Source organism: Barbatula barbatula (genome assembly GCF_947034865.1).
Source record: "Barbatula barbatula genome assembly, chromosome: 8".
NCBI lineage: Eukaryota > Metazoa > Chordata > Actinopteri > Cypriniformes > Nemacheilidae > Barbatula > Barbatula barbatula.
This window is the reverse complement of record NC_136771.1, coordinates 1,838,351-1,856,009: the sequence shown is the minus strand read 5'-3', so window position 1 is coordinate 1,856,009 and position 17,659 is coordinate 1,838,351. Positions and strand designations below refer to the sequence as shown.

At 41.4% G+C, this 17,659-nt stretch overlaps 3 protein-coding genes across 7 annotated transcripts; 2 read left to right on the top strand and 1 right to left on the bottom strand.

Annotated features, from left to right (window-relative positions):
- The first annotated feature begins 84 nt into the window (after nt 1-84).
- On the top strand, nt 85-9,805 carry LOC306897066 (uncharacterized protein). The gene is made up of 17 exons (XM_079461541.1): nt 85-199; nt 279-442; nt 595-619; nt 730-846; nt 1,149-1,289; nt 2,405-2,517; nt 2,598-2,718; nt 2,892-3,472; nt 3,804-3,913; nt 5,782-5,897; nt 6,991-7,151; nt 7,668-7,692; nt 7,770-7,883; nt 7,965-8,096; nt 8,176-8,435; nt 8,507-8,624; nt 8,941-9,805. The coding sequence occupies exons 1-17, from the start codon at nt 139-141 to the stop codon at nt 9,543-9,545; spliced, it is 2,964 nt and encodes a 987-aa protein (XP_079317667.1). The 5' UTR covers nt 85-138; the 3' UTR covers nt 9,546-9,805.
- A 124-nt stretch (nt 9,806-9,929) lies between these two features.
- Nucleotides 9,930-14,342, top strand: prozb (protein Z, vitamin K-dependent plasma glycoprotein b). 4 transcript variants are annotated; one of them, XM_079463225.1, is made up of 9 exons: nt 9,936-10,084; nt 10,171-10,294; nt 10,414-10,577; nt 10,703-10,727; nt 10,822-10,935; nt 12,463-12,594; nt 12,724-12,806; nt 12,920-13,037; nt 13,308-14,342. In XM_079463225.1, the coding sequence occupies exons 2-9, from the start codon at nt 10,210-10,212 to the stop codon at nt 13,823-13,825; spliced, it is 1,239 nt and encodes a 412-aa protein (XP_079319351.1). In that variant the 5' UTR covers nt 9,936-10,084; nt 10,171-10,209; the 3' UTR covers nt 13,826-14,342. The 4 variants fall into 4 exon arrangements, with proteins under 4 accessions (XP_079319352.1, XP_079319351.1, XP_079319349.1 ...); XM_079463223.1 differs by having other exon boundaries at nt 9,945-10,084; nt 10,364-10,577; XM_079463226.1 differs by having other exon boundaries at nt 9,930-10,294.
- pcid2 (PCI domain containing 2) lies at nt 14,335-17,561 on the bottom strand. 2 transcript variants are annotated; one of them, XM_079463227.1, is made up of 15 exons: nt 17,456-17,561; nt 17,230-17,307; nt 17,063-17,152; nt 16,809-16,882; nt 16,668-16,733; nt 16,400-16,441; nt 16,268-16,322; nt 16,084-16,181; nt 15,794-15,869; nt 15,558-15,699; nt 15,368-15,468; nt 15,211-15,284; nt 14,993-15,118; nt 14,691-14,814; nt 14,335-14,548 (listed from the first exon to the last, which is right to left on the bottom strand). In XM_079463227.1, exons 2-15 carry the CDS (start codon nt 17,263-17,265, stop codon nt 14,450-14,452), a joined length of 1,203 nt encoding a protein of 400 aa, XP_079319353.1. In that variant the 5' UTR covers nt 17,266-17,307; nt 17,456-17,561; the 3' UTR covers nt 14,335-14,449. The 2 variants fall into 2 exon arrangements, with proteins under 2 accessions (XP_079319353.1, XP_079319354.1); XM_079463228.1 differs by having other exon boundaries at nt 17,230-17,302; nt 17,456-17,528.
- Between the last annotated feature and the right edge of the window lie 98 nt (nt 17,562-17,659).

Here is a 17,659-nt window from a genome sequence, read left to right as displayed (position 1 = left end):
AAGATAAAAGAACATGAAATTAAATAAAGTGCCATGTTTGTAGTTTGTTATGGGAGGGTTTAGGGGTGGAGAGTGTTTAAGACCTTTGAACGCACAGCACACAGGTCGAGACGGATTCAGATTAAACCGCTGGTCAACATGTGTCTTCTGTCTCTGTCATACATGATCTTGAGTCTCTACTGCTGTCCTTCAGCTTCAGGTAAAACTCCACAGAACACAGACACATCCAGCAGTGTTCATGAAATGAGAATGAAGTCCTCCTGTGATCTGTTCTCTAGTGTTTGTACAGAGAGATGAAGCTCACGGAGTCTTGGACCGGATCAAGAGAGCAAACTCGGGCTGGTTTGAGGAGCTGAAAATGGGTAACCTGGAGAGGGAGTGTCTGGAGGAGAAATGCTCTTTCGAGGAGGCGCGGGAGGTGTTTGAACACACAGAGGCGACGGTCAGTATTACACAACAGTGACCTAAATACATGTTCATTCTGTTGGGTTTATGCGATGTGCTGTTACTCTTCTTTACGGCGTGTTGGACTGTAGTCGTATATAGTTTATTAGCGCAATACCACAGTACTGACTATTCTTTGTCTTCACACAGAATGAGTTCTGGAAAATCAACAGTGGTAAGAATACTTAAGAAAAAATTATACATTAATAAGTCAGATTACATTAAAGAAAGTGGTGCATTGCATGAAATATTGATGATGAAATGATATGTCTGTCTGTGTTTAAGTGGAAGATCACTGTAAATCAAACCCGTGTCAAAATAACGGCCTGTGCGTGAGTCAGAATGCAGATCTCTACACGTGTATGTGCTCGCCAGGCTTCAGTGGACGAAACTGTGAAAATGGTAAAAACGTCTTCACTATTAATAAAAGTTTGAATCTAATAACTAACATTTGTAAAAAAACAATAAATTTCAATTCATTTGGTTCTACGGTTGTTTGAATATTTTTTCATGAAAGGTTTAGAACTGACTCTGGGATTAATGCATTTGAGTAAAGTATACAGTACGTGAAAGGGCTTCATGTCTTTATCTAAACAGTGTTGTGAAAGATATTTGGATCTTCGACACCGTGATAACAGTCACATCCAAATGCATTCTTGAATCACACAGACAGAAACATTGACCGGTTGTTTGTGTTATTTCAGTAAAGAAAGATGTTCCTGATTCATGTCTACATGATAACGGTGGATGTGAACACTTCTGTACGGAAGGCAGCGGTCAGAGAAACTGCTCGTGTGCTGATGGATATTTCACGGGATCAAACGGACACAGCTGTCTGACGGACGGTGAGGAACATCACAAATCTCATCGGTGTACTGTAACTGTTCATGAAGTGAACCCGTACGTTTGAGCTGGACAGTTTGTGTTGAGCAGTGTGATTGAACACCATCAATCCTCTACATACAACACAAATAAAACCACATGAGACAGATGCATGAAGCATAAAAATATCAATAGTCCAACCGCTACTATCAATAATATTTTTAATAAAGCAATTAGCCCCATGAAGCAGCGGGTTACACTCCATTTTATCACAGGTAGATGTTATAAAATGCACTGCTTCGCTGGGCTTATTGCTTTTAGAAAACGGTTATTCCATATGCGAAGGTTTCATAAAATCCGTAAGGGATAATGCACGACGCAAACATCCTATAACGCACGGCTAGCTGTGGATTATCCCGCTTATACCATGGTCACTTGCCAAGTTAAAGCTTTTATTGATGTTAACATTGTTATTTTATATCAAACAGGTGAAAATAACAGTAATTTTTTAACAGTTTATTTCAAATGTAACCAAACCGATTGGAGCTACCCGTGCGTTAAAAGGTTTTAACGCACACCTTCCAGCCAATCAGAATTGAGTATTCAAACAGACCATGGTATAAAGTAAAATAAAATGATATTTAGGCTATGTAATGTGGTCAGCCGTTATAAATCAGGGTATTTTATAACAGCTTAGATCTCGGATCAGCCAATCAGAATCAAGGACCAGAACCCTGACCAAAGCACAATAGAAAATGTATGGTTATAACGGGAATTTTACTGGTTTTAATGGAAACTATAATGATACTACATCAGTATAAATTTACTGGTATTTGATGGATTTTATTAGTGGGATGTAGAAAATACAGAAATTTGTATTTTCAGCTTCTATTTAAAATGTTTTTATTAAAAAAGCGTCTCAATATATTGCAATATGAATCGTATCAAAATACATCGAAATACATTGTATCGTGACTCAACTAGCATGACATGTAGCGTATCGCAAGGCCAATACACAGCCCTCTTCAGTATTGTGATGAAAAGACATTCAGTGCCGGTTTACAAACACAACCATGAGTCTATTTTCACTTAAATGTTGCTGAATTCCTTAATTGAATGAAAATAAAATATGTTACAGAATCTTTTCCATGCGGGAAGGTTCCACTTCTTCAGGGAGCTAAAGAACAACACGACGCAAGATCTCGTATCGTCGGTGGAACCGAATGTCCTAAAGGTCACTGTCCGTGGCAGGTACCAACAGCCAATCAGAATTGACATGTGTATGACTCATATTAGACCGTACTGTCAAACACGTGTGTGTTGATATGCAGGTGTTGCTGAAGTATGGTAATAAGGGTTTCTGTGGTGGTGTGATCTTAAAGCCCACGTGGATTCTCACAGCTTCTCACTGTCTGGAAAAACTCAAAGTCAAGTTTCTCAAGATAGTGGCAGGTACATTCACTTCTTCAGCATCTGAATGTGTACAGCAGACTGATCTGAGATCAGACGTGTGCCGCTCAGATTTGTCAAACATCTCAATATGAACATCAATCACATCTAATTTTACACCTTTATTCTCTTCCCGTGTTTTCTCATTTGTGTTTTCTCTCTGGATTGTGACTCAGGAGAGCACGACATTGAGGTGGAGGAGGGTACTGAGCAGGTCATTCAGGTGGAGGAGATCATCATGCACCCCAAATACGTTTCAGAGACTGCAGACAGCGATATCGCATTACTGCTTCTGCGCAGCCCCATCGTCTACAGCGCATACGCAGTTCCCATTTGTCTGCCGCTGCGAGACATGGCTGAGCGTGAGCTGTGGGCCGTCAGCATGCACACGGTCAGCGGCTGGGGCAAACGCAGCGAGGCCGGACCCACCTCGCGATTACTGCGACGTCTAGAGGTTCCACATATCCGAACGCAGGAGTGTATGGAGAAAAGCAACGTGCTGCTCACTAATAACATGTTCTGTGCTGGATACATCGAGGGGAAGCAGGACTCGTGTCAAGGGGACAGCGGCGGTCCACTGGTGACCCTCTACAGGAACACCACATTTCTGTTGGGTATAGTGAGCTGGGGTAAAGGTTGTGCACGCCCGGGATCTTACGGCATTTACACACGAATCTCCAACTACCTTCAATGGATCCATGAACACACGTCAATCAACTCTACAACAGGAAAGATTGAGCTTGAACAAGAATACAAATGAACATCATCATCGTTCACATCTTCCTATTTATATCTCATTTGATTATTTTGATCTAACAAAAAATCTCAAATTGAACGTTCCTGTTGTGCAACTTTACTGTAGAGGATGTCCTATACATGTACAATATACATGTATTTTGGTGTATGTACACCAAAAGAAATAAATTAAGTGACCTAAAGCGTTTGGCCTCATTTTCTTTGTTGGTTGCTCATGTAGCTATAGCAAACCTTTACACACACTGTACATATTGGCAGCTAAAAAAGTATTTTATTTCATAGATATAAATAACAAGATGCCACATTAGCATCTGTCTCTATGTGCCATGTAGGCTGTCCGCCATATTGGAACAGTGCAAGCTGATCTGTTTTGCCACGTCTGCGGCCTTCCAGTGGAATTGGGTTACTTTGTAACTGTTGCTCCGGTTTGTTTTATCCACAGGTAAGAAATGGAAGGGTTTTGTTTTATAGCTGTCAATCTTAAGATTATTTTATTTATGAATGTTACGTTCTGTAATGTTGACTAGGAACCTAAGGCTTGTGATGAAGGATTTTGATTCAAAGATCTAGCAACCCTGCAAGCTGACTGTGTATGATTATGAAAACATATTTGTTGTTGTGTAAACTCAAACATTATATTTGCTACGCTAACACATAACAACATGGAAAGGGATATCCAATTGTTTGGATTGGATACGTCAGTGGACTGCTCCAAGATGGCGGATCTGTCTAATTGCCTGGAGCAGTTGAACGCGGTATCTAGTAATTTATATCTATGTTTTACATAAAAACAAAATTTGACCTATTTTGTCACTTGCATGGACCAAAGATGTCTGATAAATTTAAGGCATTTGACACAACCTGTGCTCGACCCTCTGCAATTTGCATATCGCCCAGGAGTAGAAGATGCTTCTTGCACCCTATTGGATATGACTTTAACCCCTCTAGAAGGGCTGGAAAAACCTGCTCTTCTGCTTTTTATCGAAGTTTGGTCTGCTTTCAACCGTCTCCAGCCACATATTTTAGCTAGGACACTCATTAACAACTTTAGCTTGTCTTCCTAAAAATAAAAACATACAAAAACAAGCTTAAAATCATCAAATGATGTCATTTCCTCAAGACGCGTCCAACCAAAGGCGTATTGCACACATTTTATGTTGAGTTTTATGTAAATGTGACAGGACTGACCAGAAACATGGGGACGGTTGTATAATAGTATTTATTTGTAGAACTTGGGTATAATTTCATGTTTTTAATCAATTGATATGAATGATAACAACTTCGACTTGGTATTGGTGGAGTTTTTTACGAAATAACATTGTTGTGCATAACAAAATGTACGTTTCTGTCCCTCCATGGGTTGACACAACACTTTATTATAGAGTACACTGGGCCAATATTCACAACCATAATCAAACCAAACCTAACAAAAATACCTTACAGATGTTTAATATACAATGTAAACAAGTACTAAAATAAGAGAAAACTAGAGTATGCATGACAAAATGTGTTTATTCTGTAAAAGTTTTTACTGTAGTAACTGCAACAGTTTGTTCAAAGATAAATGAATGTGAAACATCTGTAGTCTGTATCTTTACAGAAAAAAACTGATAAAATAACAGACTCACGCAAAGCATTCTGGGAACCAGAAATCCACATAAACCTTTTTCAGTTTTATTTATAATTTTGGTTTCCAGAAGGCTTTGCACGAGGCTGTTATTTTATAAACTGATGAACTGCTGCCAGTAATACTGTAATTTCTAGAGAATTTCTTTAAAGGAAAGCAGTCACTAAAGGCATACGAGTGTGTGAGAGAAGCAGTAAGAGTTTCGTGTGTTTGTGTTTCTTCTGTTATTTCTGATAAGACGTGAATGTTCTTGTGCTGCATGTGTTTATCTCTGACAGACGCTTTATCTCAAACACACTGAAGACTTTCTGCTTCCTCTCTCCGCATTACTGCCACGATCATGAACATAACCTTCTTAGTGTTACTCATGAAGCCATATACCAGAAAAAGCTCACATTATAGAAGTGAACTGGGTTGTGAACATTGATTTTCAACACACAGGACAGAGGTCCCATGCGTACCCGGCCACCCCCCAAAGCAAATATACTGCGGCAAACAGTGTACAGGTCAATGTCTTGCATCATAACTTTATTCCTGTAAATGTTTTTCGTGTTTTCTTCTTTTATGACTCTCGTTCAATCGTTCTTGTTGTTTTTGTCTGCCGTTCTCCTCATCACTCCTCCCACTGTCTCCGTCCGTCTCATTTCATTTCACCCTCCCATCAGTCGGTGGGTTCATTGACCTTGTGTGTTTTCTGAGCGTTGCTGTAATGTAAGAGAGCCGTACGCCGACGCTGATATGTCTTGGGTTTTCTGGAACTTTCTGTGCGTGTTTATCATACACGGCGTGTCTTCGGACGGTGAGTACACAACTCAAATCTCATGTCTGTCTCACATTATTCTTAAGTTTTATTTTTTGTGTGTCTGTGAATTGAATATTATTTACATCACAAATGAATGATACTAAATAAAGAGAGAGAGAGAGAGAGAGAGAGAGAGAGAGAGAGAGAGAGAGAGAGAGAGAGAGAGAGATTCTCATTAAGAGAATGTGCCAATGATATACTGTGTCACACGGCTGATGATGTCATGGCCTTCTTTAGTTTTTTAATTAATGCCATATAGTGAATACAAAGAGAAACATTCACATTATATCAAACAAATATTAATGTAAATAATCCGGAGTCTGATTACTTAGGAAAAAATTAAGGGGAAAAAGGAGGATAGGCGTTTCTTAAAGTCACCATGAAATGAAGTTGCCATTGACTTTTTTTCCGTATCGTGATGTGTATCTGAGTGAGGCCTCTGAAATGAGAAAAAACGAGGGGCGGGGCTTTATTTTATAAAAATGCCTTGCCATTGGACAGTCAGCATAGTCTCGCCCCTTTTTTGTGGCTGACGTCATGTGGCGAAGAGTTGCCGTTGGGAGAGGAGCTTGATGTTTTTGATTAAAGATCACAAGTGCAAACGATTTGAAAAAATAATAATAATGGTGAGCAAGGAAAAATCATTTATAATAATCACTGCAACACACTTTTCATGGTGACTTTAATAAACAATCGAATATTTGCGTGTGATTAGAGGGAAGCTCTGATTGCTTTTTAAGTTTTGCAATTTTGGAAAATATTACTATAAACATAAAGTTCGTTTTGAACATGTGAAAATGTTGGTTTGGAGTGAGACCGTTTCATTTTATGAATGTGAAATTTCCCCAATAAAATGAACAATTGTGTGAGATATGCTTCATCTTTATCCAACCCTTGATTTGTTAAAGTATAGTAATATGTCCAATAATTTCTTCATAATGAGCCGTTCCATATCAACCCAAAACAGTTTTGTGTGTATGCAATGGAAAAATAAATGAATTTTTTTTTATTTTTCAGTATGACAAAAGCGACAAGAGTAGTCAATGTTCAGCTTAAATCTTTCCAGCACATGTTTTATGGCTTTCTTTAGTGTTTCTCCACAGTCATGATGCCAGTCAGGTTCTGATCCGTCGCCGGCGTGCCAACAGTATTTTTGAGGAGTTGAAGAAAGGGAACATGGAGCGCGAGTGTGTGGAGGAGAGATGCAGTTATGAGGAGGCCAGAGAAATCTTTGAGAACGTTGAGAAGACGGTTGGTGTTTTATTTTTCCGTCAGCTGATATATGAGCGATGATGTTTAAACTGTGTCAACCTGTCACTTTTGTTGAGACGTAAAAACAAATCTCTTTAAAATCTCAACCATTTCTCCTAGACAAAGTCTCGTGTGTGTCTCAGATATTTCTCCTGAGAAAAAGAATCAGAAATTTGACAAATCTCTGAGTTCGAAGAGAGATGTCAACAATTGTCAAACTGAGCTCCGATTTGTCAAGTCTACAATCAAACGTCAATGTTATTGAAGATCTCTACATGAACTCAGACATTTGTCGTTGGATTCACTGAAATCCAGATTGTTGTTCATTTTACACCTCCATACTCGTGCGTTTTAACAATCACCCAGGAACGTTTTTTGAGGAAACACCTGAGACTAAGTTTAGACTTGAATGAAACACGTCTGAGAACTGAGAAACCCGCGAGCACTAGCATGTTCTTTAGCGAAACACAAACATCCCGAATGACACGCATGTTGTTGTCTTATTTTCTCTTTCAGACCGAGTTCTGGAATGTTTATTTTGGTAAGTGTCTGTGAAATTGGGCTCCTTTGAAAGTGAATCGCAGCTTGTTTTATGAAAACGTCATCGTTCTTCTGCAGATGGAGATGCGTGTGCTTCTCATCCGTGTCTCAACGGTGCCGTGTGTAAAGATGGGATCGGTCTGTACACGTGTTACTGTGCCGCCGGGTTTAAAGGACAGAGTTGTGAGATTGGTAAAACTGAAACACATCACACTAATGGTTTCCGAAATATTTCCAGATGTATGTTTTTTTTACAATGTGATGTTGTTGCAGCCATTCCCGAGCTGTGTGAGTCCGAGAACGGAGGTTGTGATCATTTCTGTACAGTCAAGCAGAAAAACGTCGTCTGTTCTTGCGCTAAAGGCTACACACTGGCGTCCAACGAGAAGTCGTGTCAGTCTGATGGTAATACGATGAGCTTTACCGCGGTAAATGACCACAGTGATGAGGTTCTTGACCTCCAGTAACAATCTTTCCATGGCAGATCTGTTCAGATGCGGTTACGTGCATCCATCAAATACCAGAAGCATCTTCATATACGAACCCAACAACACGGACACTGAAGATCCTCAAGTCGTGACTGGAGATTTCGGAAACACAACCGTAGATAAAATGGATCTCTTCGGTTTGTACGAAGATGACATCGAGAACCCTGTGGAGGAGGAGGCTATTTTACCAGAATCATCCGGAAAAACGAGGATTGTGAACGGAGTGGACTGTCCACCGGGAGAATGTCCGTGGCAGGTACAGCGATGTTCATGGTGGGTTGCGATGTTGTGATGGTACGAATGTCTTCAGTGTGATTGTTTTCTCAGGCTCTTCTCATCAACGAGAAAAACATCGGCTTCTGTGGTGGAACGATCATAAATGAGTTCTTCATCCTCTCCGCCGCTCACTGTATGAATCACACGGTCTCCACTCGAGTGGTGGTAGGTGTGTACACCAGTGTCACTTCTCATTCGTCGCATTCAATTCAGGAGATTCTCGTTTAAGTCTCAACCTTGTCTCGGTCCTAAAATGTTTCCTTAAATGAGAGTGTAATTGTTGAAACGCATGACGAGTATGGAGGAATGTAAAAGTACTAATAATCTTTAATGATCTTGACTTTTGAATGCAGAGCTCAGTTCGACACATTGTTGACGTTTCTTCTCAAACTCTAATGACAGAGACACAGGGTGTGTTTCTCATCTGAGATGCACCGGAGGTGGACCGTTACAAGTTTCATGTCTTTGTGATCTTGTCGTTCCAGGTGAATTCGACACGCTGGTGGATGAAGGTGAAGAAGCGATACATGACATAGACAAAATCCTGTTGCACATTAACTATGCTCCAGAAACGTACAACAACGACATTGCCCTCATTAAAGTCAAGGAGCCAATCAAATTCAGCAGATACATCATCCCTGCGTGTCTGCCGCAGCCCGACTTCGCCGAGCGCGTGTTAATGCGTCAGGATGAGGGCATGGTCAGCGGCTTCGGTCGGGTGAGGGAAGGCGGCCTTCCGTCCACCATTCTGCAGAGGCTGACCGTGCCGTATGTGGACCGCGCCACGTGCCTCGAGTCCAGCCAGTTTAAAATCACCATGTACATGTTCTGCGCCGGATACGATCAGGAGGCCAAAGACGCGTGTCAGGGGGACAGCGGCGGGCCTCACGTCACCCGTTACAAAGACACGTGGTTCATCACGGGCGTGGTGAGCTGGGGCGAGGGATGCGCGAGGGAGGGCAAATACGGCGTCTACACGAAAGTGTCCAAATACATCAAATGGATCCAAAATACCATGAGGAAATTCATGCCAAGCAAGGAAACTTCAGTCAAACCCAAAGCCAAGAGAAGTGTCACCAGATATGTGTAGTCAGAAGTTTGTCTCTGCTCTCAGCTCTCGATTCACATTCTTATCTTGTAATAATTCAAGATTTGGTTTCATTTGCATGTGTGTCGCATTGTGAACATCTGCCGTTTTGATCGATTAGAACATCACGGCATGTCTTTTAATGGTCAACAACATGTTGTAACATCATCTATATTTACATTTACTTGTTACAGTGCACTTATAGTCAAATGTATATTCTGACGAGAAATAAACGTTAAACACTTGTCAACAATTATTCGAGCACGTATGATTGTATTTCTTCTCAAACTGACCCCACGCACAGACGAAGAGTTCATAGGTTTGTCATGTTTACAGATACAGAGTCCAGCTTTTCTCAAACAAACTGAATCGAGTTTTTAATATTTAACAGCTGACATGAAATACAAACACACGTAAAGAGATGAAATGTGTGTTACTGTGACAGAAGATTGAATATGAGGAGACGTCATTAACATTCTCTTCTGGATGTCCTGTGTGTTTGTGATGTGAGGTGAAGATCTTCATTTCTCTCTATCACTCCGGTAAGCAGGTTTGGACGAAAGCGTCTGTTTCAGTATAATGTGAATGTGAATGTGGGAGGTCAAAACTCCGCTGGATGTTTCTCTAGATCACTTTCAGACGAACGTCAGAGTAGTTTCGTAGATTGATGTCGATGATGGAGCGCTTTGTATTGTGTTTGCTCTTATGGACACTGAACAGTCATCAGATGATGTCGACGGAGGAACGCACAGGTGAGAAATCATCTCCGTGTGTTTCACACATCATCCGTTATTGATGATTCATCTTTGATTTGTCTGTAGACTGGACTCCTCAAGAAGTGTTTTTCAGTATGTTCATCGTCTCGGTTCAGTATTTCAGTCGCCCCGACAGGCCAACGCGGTTCTCTTGAGATCCAGACGGGCCAACATGTTCCTCGTGGAGGAGATCCTTCAGGGCAATCTGGAGCGCGAGTGTTTCGAGGAGAAATGCAGTCGAGAAGAAGCCCGAGAATGTTTCGAGGATGACCAGAAAACCGTGAGATACCTTCTAGAATAACACAAGCACACGTGATGTACAATCAACGCGATTTCAGTTCTTTTGTTTGTTCTTTATCATGTGCATGACAGTAACTCAGTAAATCTCTCCTCACATCTCTGAAGGAAGCGTTTTGGAACAAATATTACGGTGAGTGTGCTTTATGCAGGTTTGATTACATAGTGAGTGTTTTGTCTATATTTTCTCTCTATAATAAACCTGACAGTAAGTTACATTTGTTTAGATGGAGATCAGTGCAGCTCAAACCCGTGTAAGCATGGAGGCACGTGTACAGATCTCATCGGAGGATACAGATGTAAATGTACTGAGATGTACAGCGGTGTAAACTGTGACACAGGTACAATATTAAGCTTCACTCAATAGTGCTCTTATTAATGCAATATCGCTCGAGTATTACGCTGGGTTCACACCAAATGCGAATCATGCGTTTAGTGTCGAGGAAATGACATACTTAGTCAATGCAACGATGCAAACTCGCAAATCAGGTGCCGTGAATGCCGTGAACGCACATCAATCTCGTCTTCCGGGAAGGTTAAAAATATTAGTCTGATCGCATCACTCAAGCGAAAATAATGAACTTTTCCCGCCAGTAGTGAAGAGCGTGGAATGCGATTGTTCGCGTTTGGTGTGAACCCGGCGTAACAGTGCTCTTATAGACGCTTGACCCCGAGTTAACTTCTACTTTGTTTTTGTCATCTAAGAATATAACTATTTATATTTTATTTATGTGCATATTAAGCATGCATGTATTATTCTTTTACTGTATAATAATCGTATTAAATAAACTTTTCGTTGAATGTTCATTTTGTTGATGGTTCCTGTATGCGGTCGGATTTAAACAAACCTATGGTACACTGACATCTAGCGGTTGAGTTTGGCATCGCAGTCTAAATTCAAAAGAAATCCAAGTAACGGTTCTTCTCGGTTTCTTTTGATTGTTATCAGAAATAATCTACAGGCGCTCTATTAATTGTGACTGCGGACCGGAAGTCAAGTCGGGGGCACAAAAGTGCGCATTCCCAGTGACCTTTGTTTATGTTGTTAAGCTCAAACCGTCTATATTATCATGGCAGTGATTAGGCCGGAGGCACGAGGCCGCAATCACAGCCGCTGATATAAGAGCACTATATACACAACTGCGAGAACAATATTGCATTTATACAACAGTTCGACGGCACACATGTGTAGATCAATCAGAAACAACATAGGGGTTCCAGATCCCAGCCCAGCATAGCAGTTAAACAAACCTCCGCTACTAATTCCAACCCGTCACTCCTTTTAAATGTGCACTGTGCTGAGAGAGACTTTGAAAGGCAACTCACCGATATTGTGTTAATCCCATTTCTATTATTGCAAGCGTGTGATCAAGACCCATGCATCTCGTGCTTTTTTTAAACCATGAAAGCATACATTGCTAAGAGACATTGACAACGTTTAGTTTAACTTAAGTGCGTGTTCCATTATCATGGTGTATAGTCCCCACCTAGTGGCCCTTTCCAGTATTGAAGTTTGTTATTCCATACATGTCCGGTGTTGAGATTTAGATCTCATTAGTTTCGGTTCACCACGTGATCAATCTTTGCCTTGATTATTTACTACCTTTGTTAACATAATATTGATTCTTGGAAGTTAAACTGTGATCGCTATAAGATGATAATGAAAGAAAGTCCTTACCATCACATGTACACCCACGTGCAGATTGCAGGCCACATGTTTATATGCAGGCTATACCAAACAAATCAATGTACTGTTTATAATGTCACATCTTGTTTTACAAAACATGCGACGAGAGAAGAACTGTTGCATAATATTATATAAACATCCTCTGCTGTGATAATATAAACATGACGATGATGTTTTTCAGATGTTTCTCAGTGTCCGTCTGAAGGCCCTTCAGTCTGTGAGCATTTCTGCAGACCCTCAGAGGTTTCATATCGCTGTTTCTGTGCTCAGGGATACACACTTCACCCCAACAAGAGGAACTGTTTACCTCAGGGTACAAGCACTCGATAGAGCCTCAAAATCATGTGATTTAAAATGACTCCTTACATTTGGACGTTCAATGTGTGTGTCATATCATCGATGACATCATCAGCGGCCACACTAATAAACTCAATGTTTGTAGTTCAGAACCCTTGTGGGATCTCAGAGAGCTTCAACCAAAGCAGTGGCGTCATCATCTGTCCCGATGGACGCTGTTCGTGGGAGGTGGGTGATGTCCATCATCTCAACATCAGTCCATCCTTTTTCTGGTCGCATGTGCAGATCCTGGATCAGTTTAATTCTTTATCCTTTCAGAAGACATTAAATGTGTTGTTTAGGTGAAGTTTGTGAAGGCTGATGGTGATGTCATCTGTCACGGTGTGATCCTGGGACGCAAGTCTGTGTTGACATCAGCCGTGTGTGCGCTCGCACTGAAGCATCTCAACGTCACTGTCGGTGGGTGCGAACCAAACTCATTTAAAGGGATACTTCACCCAAAAATGAAAATCCTGTCAACGTTTACTCGCCTTCGAAATCTGAATAAATGTCTTTGTTTTGATGAACACAGAGAAAGATATTTGGAAGAACGCTTGTAACCAGACCGTTTTTGTCCCCCATTGACTTCCATAGTAGGAAAAAATACTTTTATAGGCATTTTGAAGAATGTAGGACAGCAAGCAGTTCTGTGGCACTTTTGACAACCATTGTATTTTTGTGTGTGTTTAGTTTCAGCAGGTGGTCATTCTGTGGTCAATCTGCGCGTGTCCAGCTGGACGCCTCACAAGAGGTTTGTGCCCGGTCTGCTGGAGGACAATCTGGCCTTTCTAGAGCTGAAAGAGTCCGTTCCACAGGAGCTGCGAGCCGTCCCGCTTTGTCTGCCGGAGAAAGACTTCAGTGAGAATATTCTCATGAGGAACGGTCGAGAGGCCATGGTCATGGGTGGGGCCAGACACTCTTATCTCTCACTGGAAGACTGCCGAGACTCTCTCAATCTCACATTCTTAATGACCAATATGATGTTCTGTATGGAGAAGCAGAAGTCTAAAGGGAGATCCAAACTTGATGTGAAGTGTGAGGTGAAGTCTGGCAGTCCCGTCGCTACAGTGGAGGGAAAAACGGCATTCCTGACCGGAATCTCTCTGTATGACGGAGACTGTCATCATGGACTTGTGTTCACTAAATTATCAAGATACCTGCACTGGATTCGTCCGCTCCTGAACGCCGTTGAGAAACATCACGCATGATCTCGCAGTGACACGTGATTCAACACAACTCTGTGACATCATCAGCCGAAAGTCATCATGAACGCGTTATGTTACTGTTTTACCCAAATCAAATATCAAATCTACAATTGCTATGCTACAGCAAGTACACTCGAATCATTATTTTGAAATACTGATGAAGCAGGTTCACCTCATACATACGGTTTATTCAGACATGCTACTGTAGGGAAGTATGCATACTTGAAATTAGTTTTGATAATCCATTTTTAGACTGCAGCTGCTCTAATGGTGTCCATCTGTTATCCTGACTTCCTTTTATGTTGACAGAAATCATAAACCTAATAGCTTTAAATTTAAAAAAGATACGCACAATGCAACACAAATCTTTCAGCTTAAAACCAGTGCTTCATTTTCCTAATGCAGAATACAATTTCTGAATGCCATTTTGATGGATTCCTTTGCATGTTTTTGTGATATTCACTGTCTGCTTTTATTGATGTCCTGCTGCAGAATGAAATTAAACTCGCAAACATGTAGAAAACAGTGTCACGTTTATTTGACAAAATTAGTAAAAAGAATGCAATAATGTGAATACTGAGAGCTCATCCCCATGTAATTGTAATAATGAGAGTAACAGGTGCATGTCTATGATGTCAATGATACAGAAGAGAGCGGAGGAAAGGGATTCTGTTTACTGACCACCAGTTTCTGATGCTGATGTGAGATATAACCTTTGATGTGACTCTAAAATCAAACACGGAGAGAGAGGGAGAGAGAGAGAGGGAGAGAGAGAGAGAGGAAAATAAATAAATCACAGACGTCGAGTGTGAATAACAGGCACATTACACAGATTTATCATATTGAGCACACAATGAAAATCTCTCACCATGTATATGAGGTTGGCGAGGATGCACTGAACCTCATCGATGTCCACGTCCTCCACCTTCATCATCTTCAGCGCCACGAGGAAAGCTTCCAGAGGAAGCTGATGGGTCTTCAACAGATGATACCTAAAGAAAGAGTCCAAACATATCAAACATCTTTACAGGTGGACATCACCATGACAGTCATGTTCGCAGCCTCAGAAATGTATGATTTATAAAAGAGAAATAATGTAAACATGTTTGAGATTGATTGGCAGGTGTGGAAAAACATTCAGATCATGCTTGCAAGCATGTATGTACTCACACTTTCTTGAAGAGGTTTCTGTAGGTGATGATCTTGAGTTTCTCGAGGATGAGGAAGATGCCGCAGCGGATGAAGAAGGTCTCGTGTTTGGCAAGAGCTTCATTCAGCAGCAGCATGTTTCCCTCGCTCAACGTCACACACACAACATTTATGTTATCATCACACATGCGATTCAAGTCATCGTCACATGTCTGAACTCTGAACCTTATGAGATTTACCTCACAGCTTTAGTGACATCAGCGAACTGCATGAGGTCATACTTTCTCAGCAGCTGATTGGTGGGCATGTGACCCTGTCAACAGCACAAACAAACACGTCAAGGTCACACACGGATTCCCATCATTACTATGGCACACACACACAGAGATGTTTTACCAGCAGCATCTTGACGGGCAGCAGGTAGATGAGAATGAGTCTCTTGTTCCTCTGACAGGAGCGATGACAGTGTGTGAAGGAGAAGGATAGATACTCTTCAGCTGAAAACATTAAAAACAGTTAGTCTTACTCTTGATGCCCACACACACAAAAGCAAGTGCACGCACAGACAGACGGACAGAAGTGTCACCTTGTTTAAAGTTGCTGTCAAACATGGCCTTTCTGCCCACATAATACTTGTATGTGACTCTCTGTGCTATGCTGTAGTCGTCCTTCAGGTTTGAGCTGTCGATGGCGCGGATCAGAGGTTTGCACAGATGAAGCTTATTGATCTGATATACAAACACACAAACCGTGTCACAACTCACTCACATGTATTACACTGTGTCAGGTGACGCACTAGGCTAGAGTTCACATGACTCTCACCTTGAAGTAGATCTTGAAGAGCTGATTGATCAGGAACAACATTCCCCATTTCTTCGAGTCATCAATGCCAGCACGACTGAAACGTAAACACACACACACACACACACATATGATGCACTGGAACGTCTAAAACATTTTCTGTGTGCTGTGATTGGTCACTTTAGATGTCAATCTTCCTGACTAAGCGGGCAGGTCTTAGTCAGTATGATCCGACGTGCGTACACCTACAATCTAGATGCGCTGTATGTAATGTATGCGCGAGTGTGTTTGTGTGCGTGTTTTACACTCACTTGTCACTGGCACACACTCTGAAACAACTCATGAGCTGCTCAGCGGCTTTCTCCAACATATCTCCAACCTTCCCTTTACCCTTCACCTGCTGCTCCGCCTGACACCACAACACGACACACAAGCAAAGATGAAGAGACGTGCTACAGTTATAAGATGACAAAGAGATGACAACGTCTGACTTACATTATTGGCAAATATCCGGAGGTCAAGGGTCACGGCGAACATTATGGATAAAGCCCTGAGAAACACATAAAAACACAATGACTTCATCTCTAAAATGACAGTAACAACATATGAGCAAGAATGACGTCTCACCAGTTCTCCTCCTTATGAGCTTGAAGCGCTCTCAGAAACGATCTTCAGTGAGGTTAAGAAAAACACGCATACGTTTGATATCATACACACACATGACTCTACACACATCTGATGTGACTTTCAGTATTTGTATTAATACTTTGTATTAGCACCTATTGTATTTTGCTCTTGTACGAAAGTGTCTAAATGACTTAATGTAAATGTGACTCTGTGATGTATATAATTCAATATACAGTGTGTGTGAGTGACACACAACAGTAGAGGATACTGAACCACAACGGTCTGGCACTTATACGCTTCCACAAAGTCATGATTGGCCACAGCGAAGGTACACCTGCAGAGAAGAGAAGCTCAGGTGAACACACAACACACACACACACACACCTGAGCTGTCACCTGTGATGCTCACCTGAGATGTGCTGCCATCATCTCATCATACGGCGGCTCTAACAGCTGCTGACATTTCTCCTCCGGACTGGACAACTGCACACACAAACATCACAGCACGAGTCACACATCTGATGGAGAACAATCACTTCTTCGTGTTTAAAGTTCACTTCAAGCTCAGACAAACAGAGCAAAACGTCCCGTCAACAACACATAATAAAACACTACAGTCGTATATTGTGCGCTGTGATAAGAGTCGAGATGACGCATTGACACCTGCAGTCGCGGGTTAGCCACGTGTGGATGTTTGAAAGACATCATCTCAGCACAGAATGATCCATCTCTGTTTTCTATCGCCTCCACGACCTTCAAAAGAAACAAAACATTTAGAAGAATCAACACGATAATGATGTCATAGAGATGTTGAAGATCGCGTGGTTCACCTGTTGCAGGTATTGGTTGAGTGTGATATGAGCCATCACGTGTTTCCAACAATTACTCCCGAGAAAACCGGATCTGCACTGTCAGTTGAATGTGAGAATCACTGACGTTTTATAATATGATGCGTGTGCTCATTCATTTGTTCAGCACGCGCATTCGACAGACGCTATACAAACTCTATAAACATCACAAGTGCGTTAAATCAAAAACACATTTGATCTTATTTACCCTAATTCACTCGCATCACGGTCGAGCGTGCGTTACACTGCCGCTGCTGTCGTCACTTCCTGTTTACGTCTGTGAACAAGCGTCTGTCGATTCAGAACTGCACTTTCTACAAGAGATATAAAATGCGTTTTATATAAACAAACGATGTAAAAAAGTAACTCTTATATATTGATCATCTCAGGACCTCTAAACACATCCTTTGAA